This window comes from Littorina saxatilis, unplaced genomic scaffold (genome assembly GCF_037325665.1).
Source record: "Littorina saxatilis isolate snail1 unplaced genomic scaffold, US_GU_Lsax_2.0 scaffold_2011, whole genome shotgun sequence".
NCBI lineage: Eukaryota > Metazoa > Mollusca > Gastropoda > Littorinimorpha > Littorinidae > Littorina > Littorina saxatilis.
Window position 1 is genome coordinate 1 of NW_027125945.1, and position 18,395 is coordinate 18,395.

Below are 18,395 nucleotides of genomic sequence, written 5' to 3' on the forward strand. Positions count from 1 at the left end.
TACAGCGGACCCCCCCCCCCCCCCTCTTTAACTCATTGTCTCCCAGGTACGGATATATCCCTACCCACACATATGGCTCTATCTGACCACGTCCGGATATATCCGCTCAGACTGTTATAGCTTCAGTTGCTTCCTTTAACGTCCATCTAACGCCTGTATTCCAGCGTGTTGATACACAGTTACTACACAGTTACTACTATTCTGAGTGACCTGCTGCAGCACAGCTGGTCTGGGCTAAAACAAAACTTGGTCAACATAGGTGTGGTAGAAAGTGTTAAGTCCTCAAACAATCAGATAAAACAAGGTCTTAAAATGGAGGGAATCTCAAAAAACTTGGTCAACATAGGTGTGGTAGAAAGTGTTAAGTCCTCAAACAATCAGATAAAACAAGGTCTTAAAATGGAGGGAATCTCAAACAAGTCGCGTAAGGCGAAAATACAATATTTAGTCAAGTAGCTGTCGAACTCACAGAATGAAACTGAACGCAATGCAACGCAGCAAGACCGTATACTCGTGGTCCACCGCTCACGGCATAGGCAGTGAAATTGACAAGAAGAGCGGGGTAGTGGTTACGCTATGCTGCATAGCACGCTTTTCTGTACCTCTCTTCGTTTTAACTTTCTGAGCGTGTTTTTAATCCAAACATATCATATCTATATATTTTTGGAATCAGGAACCGACAAGGAATAAGATGAAAGTGTTTTTAAATTGATTTGGACAATTTAATTTTGATAATAATTTTTATATATTTAATTTTTAGAGCTTGTTTTTAATCCGAATATAACATATTTATATGTTTTTGGAATCAGCAAATGATGGAGAATAAGATAAACGTAAATTTGGATCGTTTTATAAATTTTTATTTTTTTTTTACAATTTTCAGATTTTTAATGACCAAAGTCATTAATTAATTTTTAAGCCACCAAGCTGAAATGCAATACCAAACCCCGGGCTTCGTCGAAGAGTACATGACCAAAATTTCAACCAATTTGGTTGAAAAATGAGGGCGTGACAGTGCCGCCTCAACTTTCACGAAAACCCGGATATGACGTCATCAAAGACATTTATCAAAAAAATGAAAAAAAACGTTCGGGGATTTCATACCCAGGAACTCTCATGTCAAATTTCATAAAGATCGGTCCAGTAGTTTAGTCTGAATCGCTCTACACACACACACACACACACACATACGCACATACACCACGACCCTCGTTTCGAATCCCCCTCGATGTTAAAATATTTAGTCAAAACTTGACTAAATATAAAAAGGGGTGCATTTACAAAGGTAATGCATAGAAAATGTAAGAAAACAGGGTCTTATATGGGAGGGAGTCTTCAATGGGTGGTGTTGGGGTGGGGTGGGGGGGGGGGGGGGGGCTACGTCGCCCCTCGTAAACATTATCGTCATACCACCATCTTTGTCTTCACCCTGTGTCATTCGTCTCCGTCATCGTATTCTACCCGGTCGTCGTCGTCGTCATCATCGTCAAAGGCTTAATGTGGTAACGTGAGAAAGTGAAGTATGCATGTGTATGGGAGTAAAGGTCAGTGTTAGAAATATGTTGTGTGACAGGGACAGGGACACAAATAGGCAATCTTGTTTGCATACCCCCCCCCCCCCCCCTCACCCCCGACACAAAACTCAACTTTCAACAGGCTTCCAATTTCAGTTTGAGTTCCTGAAATCCAGTTTTTTTTTTCTATTCCAAGATAGAGTTTGGGAGTTCCTTTTTTTCCTCAACAAAATAATGTGGACATACACGTACACATATTCGTACCGAAATGCGACAGTGTTTATAATATTCCAACTTGTGTTCATGTGGTAATTATGAATAAACAAGTCGCGTAAGGCGAAATTACTACATTTAGTCAAGCTGTGGAACTCACAGAATGAAACTGAACGCACTGCATTTTTTCACAATGACCGTAGTCCGCCGCTTGTGCAAAACGGAGTGAAACTGACGAGCCTGTTCAGCGCGGTAGTGGTTTCGCTGTGCTGCATAGCACGCTTTTTATATTTAGTCAAGTTTTGACTAAATATTTTAACATCGAGGGGGAATCGAAACGAGGGTCGTGGTGTATGTGCGTATGTGTGTGTCTGTCTGTCTGTGTGTGTGTGTGTGTGTGTGTGTGTAGAGCGATTCAGACTAAACTACTGGACCGATCTTTATGAAATTTGACATGAGAGTTCCTGGGTATGAAATCCCCGAACGTTTTTTTTCATTTTTTTGATAAATGTCTTTGATGACGTCATATCCGGCTTTTCGTGAAAGTTGAGGCGGCACTGTCACGCCCTCATTTTTCAACCAAATTGGTTGAAATTTTGGTCAAGTAATCTTCGACGAAGCCCGGACTTCGGTATTGCATTTCAGCTTGGTGGCTTAAAAATTAATTAATGACTTTGGTCATTAAAAATCGGAAAATTGTAAAAAAAAAAAAAAATTTATAAAACGATCCAAATTTACGTTTATCTTATTCTCCATCATTTGCTGATTCCAAAAGCATATAAATATGTTATATTCGGATTAAAAACAAGCTCTGAAAATTAAATATATAAAAATTATTATCAAAATTAAATTGTCCAAATCAATTTAAAAACACTTTCATCTTATTCCTTGTCGGTTCCTGATTTCAAAAACATATAGATATGATATGTTTGGATTAAAAACACGCTCAGAAAGTTAAAACAAAGAGAGGTACAGAAAAGCGTGCTATCCTTCTTAGCGCAACTACTACCCCGCTCTTCTTGTCAATTTCACTGCCTTTGCCATGAGCGGTGGACTGACGATGCTACGAGTATACGGTCTTGCTGAAAAATGGCATTGCCTTCAGTTTCATTCTGTGAGTTCGACAGCTACTTGACTAAATATTATATTTTCGCCTTACGCGACTTGTTTGTACCTCTCTTCGTTTTAACTTTCTGAGCGTGTTTTTAATCCAAACATATCATATCTATATGTTTTTGGAATCAGGGACCAACAAGGAATAAGATGAAATTGTTTTTAAATCGATTTCGTAAATTTAATTTTGATCATAATTTTTATATTTTTAATTTTCAGAGCTTGTTTTTAATCCAAATATAACATATTTATATGTTTTTGGAATCAGGAAATGATGTAGAATAAGATGAACGTACGCACAGACAGACAGACAGACACATACACCACGACCCTCGTCTCGATTCCCCCTCTATGTTAAAACATTTAATCAAAACTTGACTAAATGTAAAAAGAGAATTAAGCTCACACGGATTGAGGGGTTTGACAAAGATTGAATGAAAATCACTCTGTTTGGTTTTTAAATGGGTATTGTTACATTGTCCTTGAGATGTGCACATTTGCCGGGAATGGTTATTTTGCAGAATATTAAAACTACGAATACTGTTCATTACAAAGGCCACCTTAATCCTAACACATACAGGTGTACCAAAACACTACACGTAGGTGCACAAATAAGAGCAATAGGGTGTGGGTGTCTTGCGGGGGTGGATGGTTTCTATTCCAAGTGATGCTCTCACACGCAGTGTCCTCATCTCCATCGCTCCATATCCAACCACCACGGAATGCTGTAGTGAGAGATGGGGCTACACCCCCAAACATGTCTCATCGCGGAGATGAATTCAGAACAGCAGACATGACTATAGATAAAGGGATGTCTATATAAACCAAGTCAGTGCTTGTGTCTGATCAGTAAGATACTCAACAACAGACAGAATGAAGGGACTACTTTGCTTACTTCTGGCACTGCCAGCAGGTATGTACATTTTGACACGTTTTCCATTTGTTTCCATTTTTTTCTCCATTTTTACATTTAGTCAAGTTTTGACTAAATATTTTAACGTAGAGGGGGGAATCGAAACGAGGGTCGTGGTGTATGTGCGTGTGTGTGTGTGCGTGTGTGTGTGTGTGTGTGTGTGTGTGTGTGTGTCTGTCTGTCTGTGTGTGTGTGTAGAGCGATTCAGACCAAACTACTGGACCGATCTTCATGAAATTTGACATGAGAGTTCCTGGGAATGATATCCTCGGACGTTTTTTTCTTTTTTTCGATAAATACCTTTGATGACGTCATATCCGTCTTTTTGTAAAAGTTGAGGCGGCCCTGTCACACCCTCATTTTTCAATCAAATTGATTGAAATTTTGGCCCAGCAATCTTCGACGAAGGCCGGACTTCGGTATTGCATTTCAGCTTGGTGGCTTAAAAAGTAATTAATGACTTTGGTGATTAAAAATCTGAAAATTGTAAAAAAAAAAAAACTTTTTAAAACGATCCAAATTTACGTTTATCTTATTTTTCATCATTTTCTGATTCCAAAAACATATACATATGTTATATTTGGATTAAAAACAAGCTCTGAAAATTAAAAATATAAAAATTAACCAGTCCGTTTTGAACTGTCTGGTTGGTGTACACATGTAAATAGGCCCAGTGAAATTGAACACTTTATCTGTACATATTTATTATGATATAATATGCGTGTGGAAGGAGTGTGAAGTTTGGATGCATACACCATAACAAAATCCTGTGCTTTGCATTTGGTAAATAAACTTTTGACTTTTGACTTGATTATGATCAAAATTAAATTTCCGAAATCGATTAAAAAAAACAATTTCGTCTTATTCCTTGTCGGTTCCTGATTCCAAAAACATATAGAAATGATATGCTTGGATTAAAAACACGCTCAGAAAGTTAAAACGAAGAGAGGTACAGAAAAGCGTGCTATGCAGCACAGCGAAACCACTACAACGCTGAACAGGCTCGTCAGTTTCACTCCGTTTTGCAAAAGCGGCGGACAACGGTCATTGTGAGAAAATGCAGTGCGTTCAGTTTCATTCTGTGAGTTCGACTGAGCTTGACTAAATGTATTTTCGCCTTACGCGGCTTGTTATTACTTTGTTGTCCCATCGCTGGGGAATTCGGGTCGCTTCCTCCCAATGGAAAGCTAGCAGCAACAGATCCAGAGTCGCGCTACCCAGGTGTCTGCGTGTTTTTTTTAATTTTTTTTAAATTTTTATCTTATTTTTAAATCAGTCTGTTTTCTTTTTACAGAAAACGTAATAGATAGTCACACGGCCTTATCAACGGGTTGTTAAAGGCCTACAAGTACAACCCCAGTCTGCCTCAAATGATTTACAGAACGATTTAAATCTTCTCACGAAAAAACCCCAATTCTATCCTTATGGAACACACTTGCAATAGCATTTATAACAGCATCAAATGACATTCGTTTAATGGCTATTTAGCTTGCATAAACCACAAACCAGATTTCGTGGTTTATTTTACCCCTGAGCCATCATGAACTCGTGTCACACACTTTTTATCCACAATTTCGTCGTCAGTTTGTGATTTCAACGCGACTTGCTGTATCTGCAATAGCACGTAATTTGGTACCTCTGAATCTCAAATGCAACAAACGACTGCGAGTCACGCGAATTTATCGGCTATGCAGAAAATTCGTCTGCTTCAGGAAATATGACCTTGCGTGAACGGCTTCCGGGCTCCCTCTTTAAAACTTTCAAAACTTCGAGTTGTACTGATCTTGTCTTAGTGAAAATAATATCATTTATGATTTTGTTTGTGTTTTTTTTCTTTAATATTTTTTTTCCTGTCTTTTTTTTTACAACACAATATACATTACATCACAATTCACATCGCCACATGCATACATACAACATGCATAAAAAGAATGATCTAGAAAAGAGAGAGAAGTAGAGAGAGAGAGGGAGAAAGTTAAAGAGGCACTGTATAGGACCGTTTGACTACAACTACTAGACCTTTAAATAATATTGATTACTACAAGATTCAAGTTTACAACAGAATATATATCAAGATAGGGAGGAGGAGTAGAGCCTAGTACTGGACAATTTTCATGAAACCAGGTTAGAATATGGTTGCCAGAGGCGGTCAAACTTATCTTCTGCTAATCCCCCCTTGTACTTTTCCAATAAATATCTACTTTTCAAAAATGTCAAGAATATCGGAAGCATTGGTCTTTCAGAGTTCCATTTACAGTTGTAAATATAAAATTTGGCCAATAAAATAATGAAATCTAAGGCTTTATCAGTGAACATATTTTCCTGAACTCCAAACTGCGTGTTTAGTTGTGTTCAGCCACCTGCACTTACGGCAGAATGACCGAGGTCTTTTAGGTGCCATTGTGGTGACACGGGGGTGGGACATGGCTTCCGTCTCTGGGTCTTCACATAAAGTTGACCCGTGTCCGTCCCGGCCCGAATTCGAACCTGCGACCTTCCGATCACAAGTCCAGTGCTCTACCAACTGAGCTACCGGGCCCCCGGTATACATAATGTATAACTTTCTATCTCCGGAATCGCAAAACAAATAGACTGCTAACGTCTTGTCTGCTGTTTAAGAATCCATATACAAAACCAGAGAAAAAAAACGAGCAAGGTAAGTTAATACGTTTCATTTTTGACAAAACAAGACATGCACAAATGTTATGTCCTGTTTTCCCAAAAATGAAACGTTCCGTTAACCTTTTTTGTTTGTGTGTGTGTTTTTACATCTGAAGCAAAGTGTAGTATAACGCAAAAACGTATTACGATATTTGTTTTTATATTATTCAATAATGACTAAGGTTCTTGATGCAAACGCCATCGACGTCATGTCCTTCGATCACGTGTGCATGCTCTGGTGGCCCGTGTGGCCCTGTTTAGATCTCTCCCAGTGTGTCCTATGTATTTTTTATATCTTTATATCTGACCACTTACATTGTTCTTCTTGAATAATATACATTCGCTCTAGTAACCTGCACGGACAAGACCGGCACGGTTGGCCTAGTGGTAAGGCGTCCGCCCCGTGATCGGGAGGTCGTGGGTTCGAACCCCGGCCGGGTCATACTTAAGACTTTAAAATTGGCAATCTAGCGGCTGCTCCGCCTGGCGTCTGGCATTATGGGGTTAGTGCTAGGACTGTTGGTCCGGTGTCAGAATAATGTGACTGGGTGAGACATGAAGCCTGTGCTGCGACTTCTGTCTTGTGTGTGGCGCACGTTATATGTCAAAGCAGCACCGCCCTGATATGGCCCTTCGTGGTCGGCTGGGCGTTAAGCAAACAAACAAACAAACAAACAAATGCACGGACAAAAACACGGTGAATTCCTTGCTTGCTAAAGATAAAAAGACAAGAGAAAAGTTGCATTTCAGAGTAGTAATAAAACTGTTGATGATTGGTAATACTTGCATATTTTTTTTCCAACTTTATCAGTATGATCACACCTGCATTGTGTTTCATTATAAAGGTAGTCCATAAGAAGTCCTTCTTTAGGTCTCATGATCATTTCAATAATGATATTCAACGTCACCAACACATCGCACAGTCCTCTTGAAGAGGTAGGAGAGTGGTTGACGGAGGATGTCCCCAGGTTTCATCTTTTTATGAACAGAATGTGATGGCAGGTGTGATTTGCTGGACGCTACCAATAAGTTCAAATTCGTTCTACAGACAATTTTACTTTTACATTCATCTGGGGCTGGATAAGAAAGGTCGTTTATATAACTATAATACGCTACAAGATAGAACATAGTAAGCTTATACTGTACCAGGAAGTTTTCTCTAGATAAGGCAGACGCAGGCCCATGTACATTTCACCTTGGGTCAGGATAGCACAGTTTACGGCTGATTCCGGAACTACTCATATCTCAAAACTAGAGAGCATAGGGTTCTGGAATCACGTTTCCGAAAGATAAGACATGTCTCCCAAAAACTTTGTACGGAACGAAAGAAAAGGCTAGACAAAAAAAAGACCGTCAGAAAACTGTTGAAGATATAATTCCATATCCCATGAGGTATTTTTTTGTTTTGTTTCTGTAATTCTAGTGTACAACTATTTCTTATATTTGTAAACTAGAAATAAGCTCATACCGAAAAGAAAACAAAACACGAATCGTCTCATTTTTAATTACATTTAGTCAAGTTATGACTAAATGTTTTAACATCGAGGGGGGAATCGAGACGAGGGTCGTGGTGTATGTGCGTGTGTCTGTGTGTGTGTGTGTGTGTGTAGAGCGATTCAGACTAAACTACTGGACCGATCTTTATGAAATTTGACATGAGAGTTCCTGGGTATGAAATCCCCGAACGTTTTTTTCATTTTTTTGATAAATGGCTTTGATGACGTCATATCCGGCTTTTCGTGAAAGTTGAGGCGGCACTGTCACGCCCTCATTTTTCAACCAAATTGGTTGAAATTTTGGTCAAGTAATCTTCGACGAAGCCCGGACTTCGGTATTGCATTTCAGCTTGGTGGCTTAAAAATGACTTTGGTCATTAAAAATCTGAAAATTGTAAAAAAAATTAAAAATTTATAAAACGATCCAAATTTACATTTATCTTATTCTCCATCATTTGCTGATTCCAAAAACATATAAATATGTTATATTCGGATTAAAAACAAGCTCTGAAAATTAAATATATAAAAATTATTATCAAAATTTGTTTTTCGAAATCAATTTAAAAACACTTTCATCTTATTCCTTGTCGGTTCCTGATTCCAAAAACATATAGATATGATATGTTTGGATTAAAAACACGCTCAGAAAGTTAAAACGAAGAGAGGTACAGAAAAGCGTGCTATCCTTCTCAGCGCAACGAATACCCCGCTCTTCTTGTCAATTCCACGGGCACTGCCTTTGCCACGGGCGGTGGAGTGACGATGCTACGAGTATACGGTCTTGCTGCGTTGCGTTGCGTTCAGTTTCATTCTGTGAGTTCGACAGCTACTTGACTAAATGTTGTATTTTCGCCTTACGCGACTTGTTATTGATCTTTATTCATGGTAGGTATGGGAAGCGTGTCTGTTTATAAAAGAACAAGTCGCGTAAGGCGAAAATACAACATTTAGTCAAGTAGCTGTCGAACTCACAGAATGAAACTGAACGCAATGCAACGCAGCAAGACCGTATAATCGTAGCATCGTCAGTCCACCGCTCACGGCATAGGCAGTGAAATTGACAAGAAGAGCGGGGTATTCGTTGCGCTGAGAAAGATAGCACAGACTTGTTTACGCCGGACACATTCGAATACATTTACATCAACCTCCTGTCGTCGTTGCTTCCATTTTACAAACTGACATGGCAAAGTCTTTGATCAACAGACGCTCAACGTTCTAGTCGCCACGGCAGTTACCTTTAAGGCTCTCCTCAAATTGAGTCCCAAGTTGAAATCGCAAAAATTCAGTCCCAAAGCTTCGTGCAGCCAGCTTCGAGAAGAAGACTTCACAAAGTCGACTTCGCCCAGTTGACATTAAGCTTTACGGAGAATCAGCAGTTAACAAGGAAACCGTTAGCACTCTGAATTAGTAGTCCTTGTGTCGTCTGCCGCTCAGTCTGCGCAAAGGCAACGTCCGTTCCGTACTCCACGAAAAATTTACTCCGGAGTAAAAATTTCGTACGAAATTCTTACTCCGAGTAAATTTTTCGTACGAGAAAAGAACTCCCCAAGGCACGAAAATATTACTCCCTCCACGAAATTTTTACTCCCCATTTTTTTTTTACTTCCAGTAAAAATCTCGTACGCGAAAATGGGATGCGGGCGAAGGGATAATGCCAATATGTGATCTCGCGCAAACGAATGTCGCGCTACCCTCCCTCCACCCCTTCCACCACCAAGACTAACAGGGGACAAGGGAGTATAAATTTCGTACACCTGACATGGGAAGTTAAATTGCTCGTGTTAGGGTGAAGTAATTTATTCGTTTTTTATTCGTCTGGGGAGTAACATTTTTGTACGAAATGTTTAATCGGAACTCACCTGTCGTGGGGAGTAATTTTCTCGTGCAATGGGGGAGTGGATTTTTCGTAAAGGGAGTAACATTTTCGTACGAAATTTTTACTCCGGAGTAAAAATCTCGTGGGAGTAATTTTCTCGTGTTACACCGGTTAAAAAAAAAGCAGAGAGTTTGTTCGAAGTCTTGACCATGCTATTTTGTAGAATGTTATGAAGTTTTATTGTCATACGTTTTCTTTACACAATGTTACTAAAGCCATTGACGGGCGCTGTGGCGGGGTGGTAAGACGTCGGCCTCGTAATCGGAAGGTCGAGGGTTCGAATCCCGGCCGCGGCCGCCTGGTGGGTTAAGAGTGGAGATTTTTCCGATCTCCCAGGTCAACTTGTGTGCAGACCTGCTAGTGACTTATCCCCCTTCGTGTGTACACGCAACCACAAGACCAAGTGCGCACGGAAAAGATCCTGTAATCCATGTCAGAGTTCGGTGGGTTATGGAAACACGAAAATACCCAGCATGCTTCCTCCGAAAGCGGCGTGTGGCTGCCTAAATGGCGGGGTAAAAACGGCCATTCACGTAAAATTCCACTCGTGTAAAAACACGTGTACATGGGAGTTTCAGCCCACGAACGCAGAAGAAGAAGACTAAAGCCATTTTCTCGCTTTGTGACTCCTGTATTGGCCAGGAACGGGGAAATTGCTGCTCGGGTCGATCAGTCCCACCAAACATAGTCTGTTTATCTTGTTCTAATATATTTTCAGAATGTGTAGAAACAAGGTGAAAAACATGAGAGAAATCTACCGGACAGACTTTATGACACAGAATTTTGAACATGATGACATGCCAAGAATCAAACAAAATCTAAATATTAGCGGAGTCGATTTTCGGGGTCAATCGCTGTCGTATGTTTTTAAGTCCGTTCACTGTTTTGACCGTTCTGACGTTTCATTCGCTTGTGTCTTCCCTGCAAGCGGCTGGACATTTTGTCAGATACCTTTTGTCTACTTATTGTTTGTCTGACCGCTGGGTGATATACAATAATACAATACAATACAATACAATACAATACAATACAATAAACTTTATTAATCTCTAAAAGAGAAATTGCATTGCTGAGCTTTTGTGTCCGTAATAAAACATACATAAAACATTCAAAAATAAACATTTGTTCTTTGTCATTCATACATTCTTGTGTTCTTATACATTTCTTCAATTCATGCATCATTATTCTATCATATCTGTGAATGTAACGTTTTGTGTTGTCAATAGTTAACGTTCCTATAGCATACCTTTCTTCTTTTTTGATTCTCAGGAATGTTTTATTTCAGGCCATAGCCCATAAATAAGGTGATACACAATTACAAATAGAAATGCATAGAAAACATGTTAGGCGCACAGGCAATCTGCTATAACGGGTCAATCATAATATATATGTAAAACTGGAACTCCTCCACGCACTTGCACTCTAGTGTGCACTGTACTGATTTACAATCACCCGCATCTACGCAAAGTGACCATCCCCTAATTATATAAATATATACAATATTTATTTATTTTCTCATCTTTAAAAAAAAAAAAAAATTCTAGATTATTTTATGTAACTATAAGTGGTCGTTCTCTATGAATTGTTCTTAATGCTTGTATGTTATTTCTTACGAGAAAACTTTTTTATGTAAAATGTTAAATTTCAATGTCTAATGTAAAGCGCCATATGAGACTGCCATTCGGCGGTGAACAGCGCTATAAAAGAATGTTTTATTATTATTATTATTATTATTATTATTATTATTATTATTATTATTATTATTATTATACAGATTCTCACACACATAAAGTTGAACGTTGTGTTTTGATTCGTTATGATGTGGCAACGCCGTTGCCTTGAATATGTGCGCGATATAAATTGCATAAAAATAAAAATAAAAATAAATCCCTGCGCTTAGAACTGTACCCACGGAATACGCGCGAAATAAGCCTCATATTGATTGATTGATTGATTGATGTGTGTTTCAGCGCTGTGTTTCGACTGCACCAAGATGGCAGACGGGGTGTACGAGGCGGGATGCAAGTCCTTCGTGGTCTGTACCAACGGCGTTGCCACGCTCAAAGAGTGCGAACAGAGCAAGGTCTACGATGCCCCCTCGGGCGCTTGCGCTGAGTGAGTCACGTTGTGCATATCATTGCAGTTTTATGATAGTGAGTGAACTGAAAACGAAGTATGGCTGCCTAAATGGCAGGGGGGATAACGGTCGTACACGGTAACAACCCGCTGGTGCAAAACAGGAATGTACTTGCGAGTTGCGGCCCATGAACGCAGAAGACGAAGAAGAAGATGACATGGCCACAAGGAGAAATCGTTGTGCCTGAACTTGAAGAAGCGAGCGTTAGTTTGAACCCTTAGCTTGGGAGATATAATAGTTCAACTCCAGTTTTGGCTTTCTTTTGGCTTAGGATTAGAGCAGTCTAAGAAAGCACATCCGAGCATACGATCCCCAGGAGTTGAGATCATCTTACTTGACCATAAATCAAACATTTAACTGGACTGTCGGTTTTATTTTGCATACATGTCTCTGCTTCTGCTCGAAGGTCTTCTTCCCCTCGGCCATTGTATCTGGCAGTAAGCAATGGTCATCATTGACTCTTTATTAGTCGGTCGGTCATCGGAAAATGGGAGGTGTCCCTATCTGGAGGTCAATGATAGTGTGCGAGACATCCATGGCCAGAACATTGATCGGACAACGGGATGTGTCGTTAGTGGGAGGGTTCGATGTAATTTTATGGGAGGGTTTGCTGCAGGAACCTCGCTAACTATCAAGTATGACCGTATGCGTGACAGTGAGTCACCCAGCTAACCATAACTATAAGTTATAACTACCGTAAACTACCTTGTATACGCAGAATTTGACCAAAAGTAGGGGGTGGGCGTTTACTCGATACTGGGCGTATACAAGGTACTTTACGGAACGTTGGCAGTCTCTTAGATTTTGGATTTTATAAGTTATGACTGTATGTGTGTGTGACAGTAACTATAAGTTATGACTGTATGTATGTGTGACATTAATTATAAGTTATGACTATGTGTGTGACAGTAACTATAAGTTATGACTGTATTTGTGTGACAGTGAGAGCAAGATGGCCTCCTTGTGGCATAACTATAAGTTATGACTGTATTTGTGTGACAGTAACTATAAGTTATGACTGTATGTGTGTGACAGTGAGAGCACGATGGCCTCCTTGTGGCATAACTATAAGTTATGACTGTATGTGTGTGGCAGTGAGAGCAAGATGGCCTCTTTGTGGCATAACTATAAGTTATGACTGTATGTGTGGCAGTGAGAGCAAGATGGCCTCCTTGTGGCATAACTATAAGTTATGACTGAATGTGTGGCAGTGAGGGCAGCGTGGGGCCTCCCTGTGGCACGATTGTCTCTTAGTTTTTGGATTCTATAAGTTATGACTGTATGTGTGTGGCAGTGAGAGCAAGATGGCCTCCCTGTGGCACGATGGTGTCTTAGATTTTGGATTCTGCAAGTTATGACTGTATGTGTGGCAGTGAGGGCAGGCTGGGGCCTCCCTGTGGCACGATGGTCTCTTAGTTTTTGGATTCTATAAATTATGACTGTATGTGTGGCAGTGAGGGCAGCGTGGGGCCTCCGTGTGGAACGATGGTCTCTTAGTTTTTGGATTCTACAAGTTATGACTGTATGTGTGGCATTGCGGGCAGCGTGGGGCCTCCCTGTGGCACGATTGTCTCTTAGTTTTTGGATTCTATAAGTTATGACTGTATGTGTGGCAGTGAGGGCAGCGTGGGGCCTCCCTGTGGCACGATGGTCTCTTAGGTTTTGGATTCTACAAGTTATGACTGAATGTGTGGCAGTGAGAGCAGCGTGGGGCCTCCCTGTGGCACGATGGTCTCTTAGTTTTTGGATTCTATAAGTTATGACTGTATGTGTGGCAGTGAGGGCAGCGTGGGGCCTCCCTGTGGCACGATGAAGGACTGCAGCAACTCAGCTGACGGCAAGTTCGCCGACACTGACCAGCAGTGCAAGTCCTACTACACCTGTTCCGGGGGCACCTTCTTCGGACACAACTACTGCGCTGGAGGTCAGCAAACAATATGTATTTTCTTGTGTGTCAGGTTGTTTGTCCGAGTGTTCGACTTGCTTGCCTGTGTGTCTGTCTGCTGTGGTCTGTCTGCCCATTTGCTGCATGTCTCCTTCGTCTCTGACCGTCATTGCTTATCGATCAAACATAACATATATCAGCATTCATCAGTCCATAGTGTGTGTGTGTGAGTGTGAGTGTGTGTGTGTGTGTGTGTGTGTGTGTGTGTGTGTGTGTGTTGTGTGTGTGTGTTGTGTGTGTGTGTGTGTGTGTGTGTGTGTGTGTGTGTGTGTGTGTGTGTGAAGTCACGACACTGTCTTTTTAGATAAAACAACAACTCGTTTCTCTGGCATTGCCTCCCCTTCAGTCTTCAGTCTTGTCTTACTTGTCTAGTGTTTTTCTTTGACACAAAAACTGATTTTTTTCCCATGATTCTTTGCCTGTACCTGCCTGATATTCCTGTCAAATGTCCGTGTGTGCATGCAACTCGCAAAATGTATCAATGGTTACTGTATTGTGTTTAAGATCGAAGCCATGCATTGCCTTGTCTGTCTTGTGTTGTGCTGTGTTGTCTTGTCTCCTGTAACCATGACTCTTTGACGGTACCTACCTGATATTCCTGTAAAATGTCCGTACGTGTCTCGATATAGGCTACAACACTTTGCAAGCCTGAATCAACGGTCGGCGTCCCCATAGACCAAATCCCCAAGCAATCAGATTTGGTCTTCAACGAAGCCCTGCAGAGTTTGCCTTATCTTGTCTTTTGTAACCATGGCTCTGTATCTGTACCTACCTAATATTCCTGGACAATGTCAGTATCTGCATACGCCTTGGCTAACCTGAATCAATGGTGGCTATCCCCCCTCAGGTCTGGTCTTCAACGAAGCTCTGCAGACGTGCGACTGGCCTGCCGATACCGACCCACCATGCGGAACCAAGGGAAGTCAGCGACCCACCAACGCTCCCGGCATTGGATAATCTCCCCTGCTCCGTGTACCGTTCACCGTATACAGCGTCGTTTTCATCGAAACAATTTGTTTCTCAATTTAATTTATTTTCATTTGTCTGAGGAAAAAGAACACTTTGAAACAAAAATTTTGACATTGCAATATGTCTCTCAATGTGCATGACTGATTCAGATTATTGCTCCGAGAATTGAGTCGTAGACTGTGTGATAAACAATACGGGTCACTGTCACGTTTTAGTACCACGACAACACACTGCAGTGGACAGATAGACAGGCAAACATACAACTGCAGACACACAGCCTGGCAGACAGATTGACACACACGCACGAACCCACGTGCGGACGCACACACCCACACACACAAATACACACACACACACACATATACACACACACACACACACACAGGCACACACACATTGTGTGAGAGACAGACACACACACACACACACACACACACACACACACACACACACACACACACACAAACACAACCATGCATTGCAGACACAGTCACACAGGAAGACATGTAGGCAGGGATACATACTGTACACATGAACTCGGCGACAGAAAGACAGGCATTTGGACAGACATGCAACATGCACACAGAGGCTGACAACGGGTTCAGACGGACAGACATGCAACATGCACACAGAGGCTCAGTGACAACGGGTTCAGACGGACAGACATGCAACATGCACACAGAGGCTGACAACGGGTTCAGACGGACAGACATGCAACATGCACACAGAGGCTGACAACGGGTTCAGACGGACAGACATGCAACATGCACACAGAGGCTGACAACGGGTTCAGACGGACAGACATGCAACATGCACACAGTGGCTGACAACGGGTTCAGACGGACGGACATGCAACATGCACACAGAGGCTGACAACGGGTTCAGACGGACAGACATGCAACATGCACACAGAGGCTGACAACGGGTTCAGACGGACAGACATGCAACATGCACACAGAGGCTGACAACGGGTTCAGACGGACAGACATGCAACATGCACACAGAGGCTGACAACGGGTTCAGACGGACAGACATGCAACATGCACACAGAGGCTGACAACGGGTTCAGACGGACAGACATGCAACATGCACACAGAGGCTGACAACGGGTTCAGACGGACAGACATGCAACATGCACACAGAGGCTGACAACGGGTTCAGACGGATGGCCTGATAGGTACTAACAAGTAGACAGAATGGCAGGCACACAGACGAACAGACAGTCAGTCAGACAGGTATAAGCAGACAGACAGACAGACAGACAGACAGACGGGAATGAAGACAGACAAATGTGCATGTAGATACGAAGACTCCTCCCAACTCACACCCACCCACACCAGCTGTTGATAAAAACAAACAGCGTAAACACAAATGTGTCAAATTAATTACAGACCAAAGTCTCGTGAACAGCAAGCACAACTTGCTAGACACATTTGCCGTAAAGAGCTGGACTGCTGCCTGTTATCACGACACATTCCTGCCAAGTCAGGATTCAGCCCTAGCAACGCAGGGCGTAGCCCCCTCCCTTTCGTCGTCTCAATCACATGTTTGCACATAGATTGGCCTCCGAAAATACCTACATCAATGCCTCCGTTGCCTTAAGCAGAAAGCCTGGCATTCACAGAGACCCCAGAGCGTAAAGGCCCCTCGTGACAAGTGTTCGCCTCACCGTCTCAGATTTGGCCATGCTTAAACATGGAATAAGTCCAGCCATCCACTTGATCACATACCAAAAATTAGCAGCCTGTGTGCTCAATGTGCACAGCGGTATTTTTTCAAAGAAATAATTTCGTTAAATGCACTGATTGTGGTAGGTGACCAAGTGGAGGGATGGTCTTATCCCATGTTAAAGCCTAATTGCCAGATCTGAGACAGTGAGGCAAATAGTTTTCACCAGGCGGAGTGAGCCTTTAATGTTTAACTGAGGCCACGAACTTTAGAATAAGCTAAGACGCCTCCGATTTGTTGGGGGAAGCTTTGAAAGCAGAAAGATAGAAGGGTAGGTGCCCGCTCCAAAGATTGTATATTGAGAGATCTTTGAGCGCTCTTTCTCTCGTCAGAAGACGATAAAGTTGATCATTAGGGATATATTCTGCTGCTAACTTGGGGTTGAGGCTTAGTAAGGGTGATATATGAGTTGCAGGGAACGAGACTTAGACCGTCACTGCCATGCACCCATGTCCCTACAACACATTCACGCCAATGATTATAACAACAATATGCCCATATTTTGCGTTCTCAGTCTCGTGGTGGTTTTATTACACCCCCGGTATAGGGGTGTGTATAGGATTCGGTCGATGTGTTTGTTTGTTTGTGTGTTTGTGTTCGCATATAGATCTCAAGAATGAACGGACCGATCGTCACCAAACTTGGTGAACAGGTTCTATACATTCCTGAGACGGTCCTTACAAAAATTGGGACCAGTCAAACACACGGTTAGGGAGTTATTGGTGGATTAAGATTCTACAAGGACTTATAGAGGGACATATTAATGGTCAAAGGGAAATAACCTTCTCAGTTGGTGGCAGTGAGAATGGTAAGGACGGGGGTGTTTTTCCTACCTCGGAGGAATTTCTTGTTTTGTTTGAGAGGAGGGGCCGCAACGCCTACATTTAATTAAGTGATGTTTACATAGCAGACTTACAACCAGCTTCCTCCGTAATGTTCAGTTATTTTTGCCAGCAGCAAGTCAGTTGGACTTAACCCAATCAATAAAGTCTGCTCCAAGTCACTTGTGAAATCGCTGAGGAGTCGAGCAGCGTCGTTCTACTGAGTTTTCGAGTCGCCTCTAAATCTGAACTGAAACTGAACCAAATCAGTCGTCGGGACTGTTCACAAGGCAGAATACTGCTACTCTGATAGACCCGTGTGGGAATTCTGGGGTTGTGATTGGATAGTATCACACAGCCCTATTTCGATCATAGGTCCATATTTCAACTTAAGTTGCTCAATATTAGTTATATTTACAACAACAAACCACACGTGTTAGTTTCGGTTCAACTCTTTTCTTCGCTCTCATACAATCGAAGACATGCTGAAAACACAATAGCTGTTACTGTTAAGCCACTTACTCGGGAGCAACTTCAAACGACCCAAAACTGGGCAAAAGTTGGTTGAAAGTCTGCAATGTGAACAACACTTTATATAACAAACTCTAATGTAAGCTTGCTCCTCACACCCTGATTTTGTAAGGCTTGAAAGACAACTTTCTTTTCGTGCAAATCATTGAGTGTGCAATCACATTTCCATTCGAGCTTTTACATACACCAGACGCCTATTTGGACTTGACAATCTATCTAGTATCTTGCGGCCCCTCCTCTCAAATAGAAAAAAACATCCAGAGAAAAGAGAACACGCCCAAACCTCCATAGGCTGAATGACGTGAGATGTTTGTGTGGTGTGAGGTATAAATGATGTGAAAATTAAATCATAACATTCGCTTGAACAATTTTCGTAAAACTCATATTCATATACAGAGATTGAAAAACCTGAAGTATGTTTTGACTGACTGACACCCACACTCAAAAAAGAGTGGAGAACAGACGCAGATTTACACAC

The 18,395-nt window shown here is 41.6% G+C and overlaps 1 protein-coding gene across 1 annotated transcript; it reads left to right on the forward strand.

Moving 5' to 3' along the window:
- The first annotated feature begins 3,652 nt into the window (after positions 1-3,652).
- LOC138954406 (chitin-binding domain protein cbd-1-like) lies at positions 3,653-14,945 on the forward strand. Its single transcript, XM_070326268.1, has 4 exons — positions 3,653-3,753; positions 11,757-11,901; positions 13,702-13,847; positions 14,716-14,945. Exons 1-4 carry the CDS (start codon positions 3,714-3,716, stop codon positions 14,823-14,825), a joined length of 441 nt encoding a protein of 146 aa, XP_070182369.1. The 5' UTR covers positions 3,653-3,713; the 3' UTR covers positions 14,826-14,945.
- Positions 14,946-18,395: the final 3,450 nt, after the last annotated feature.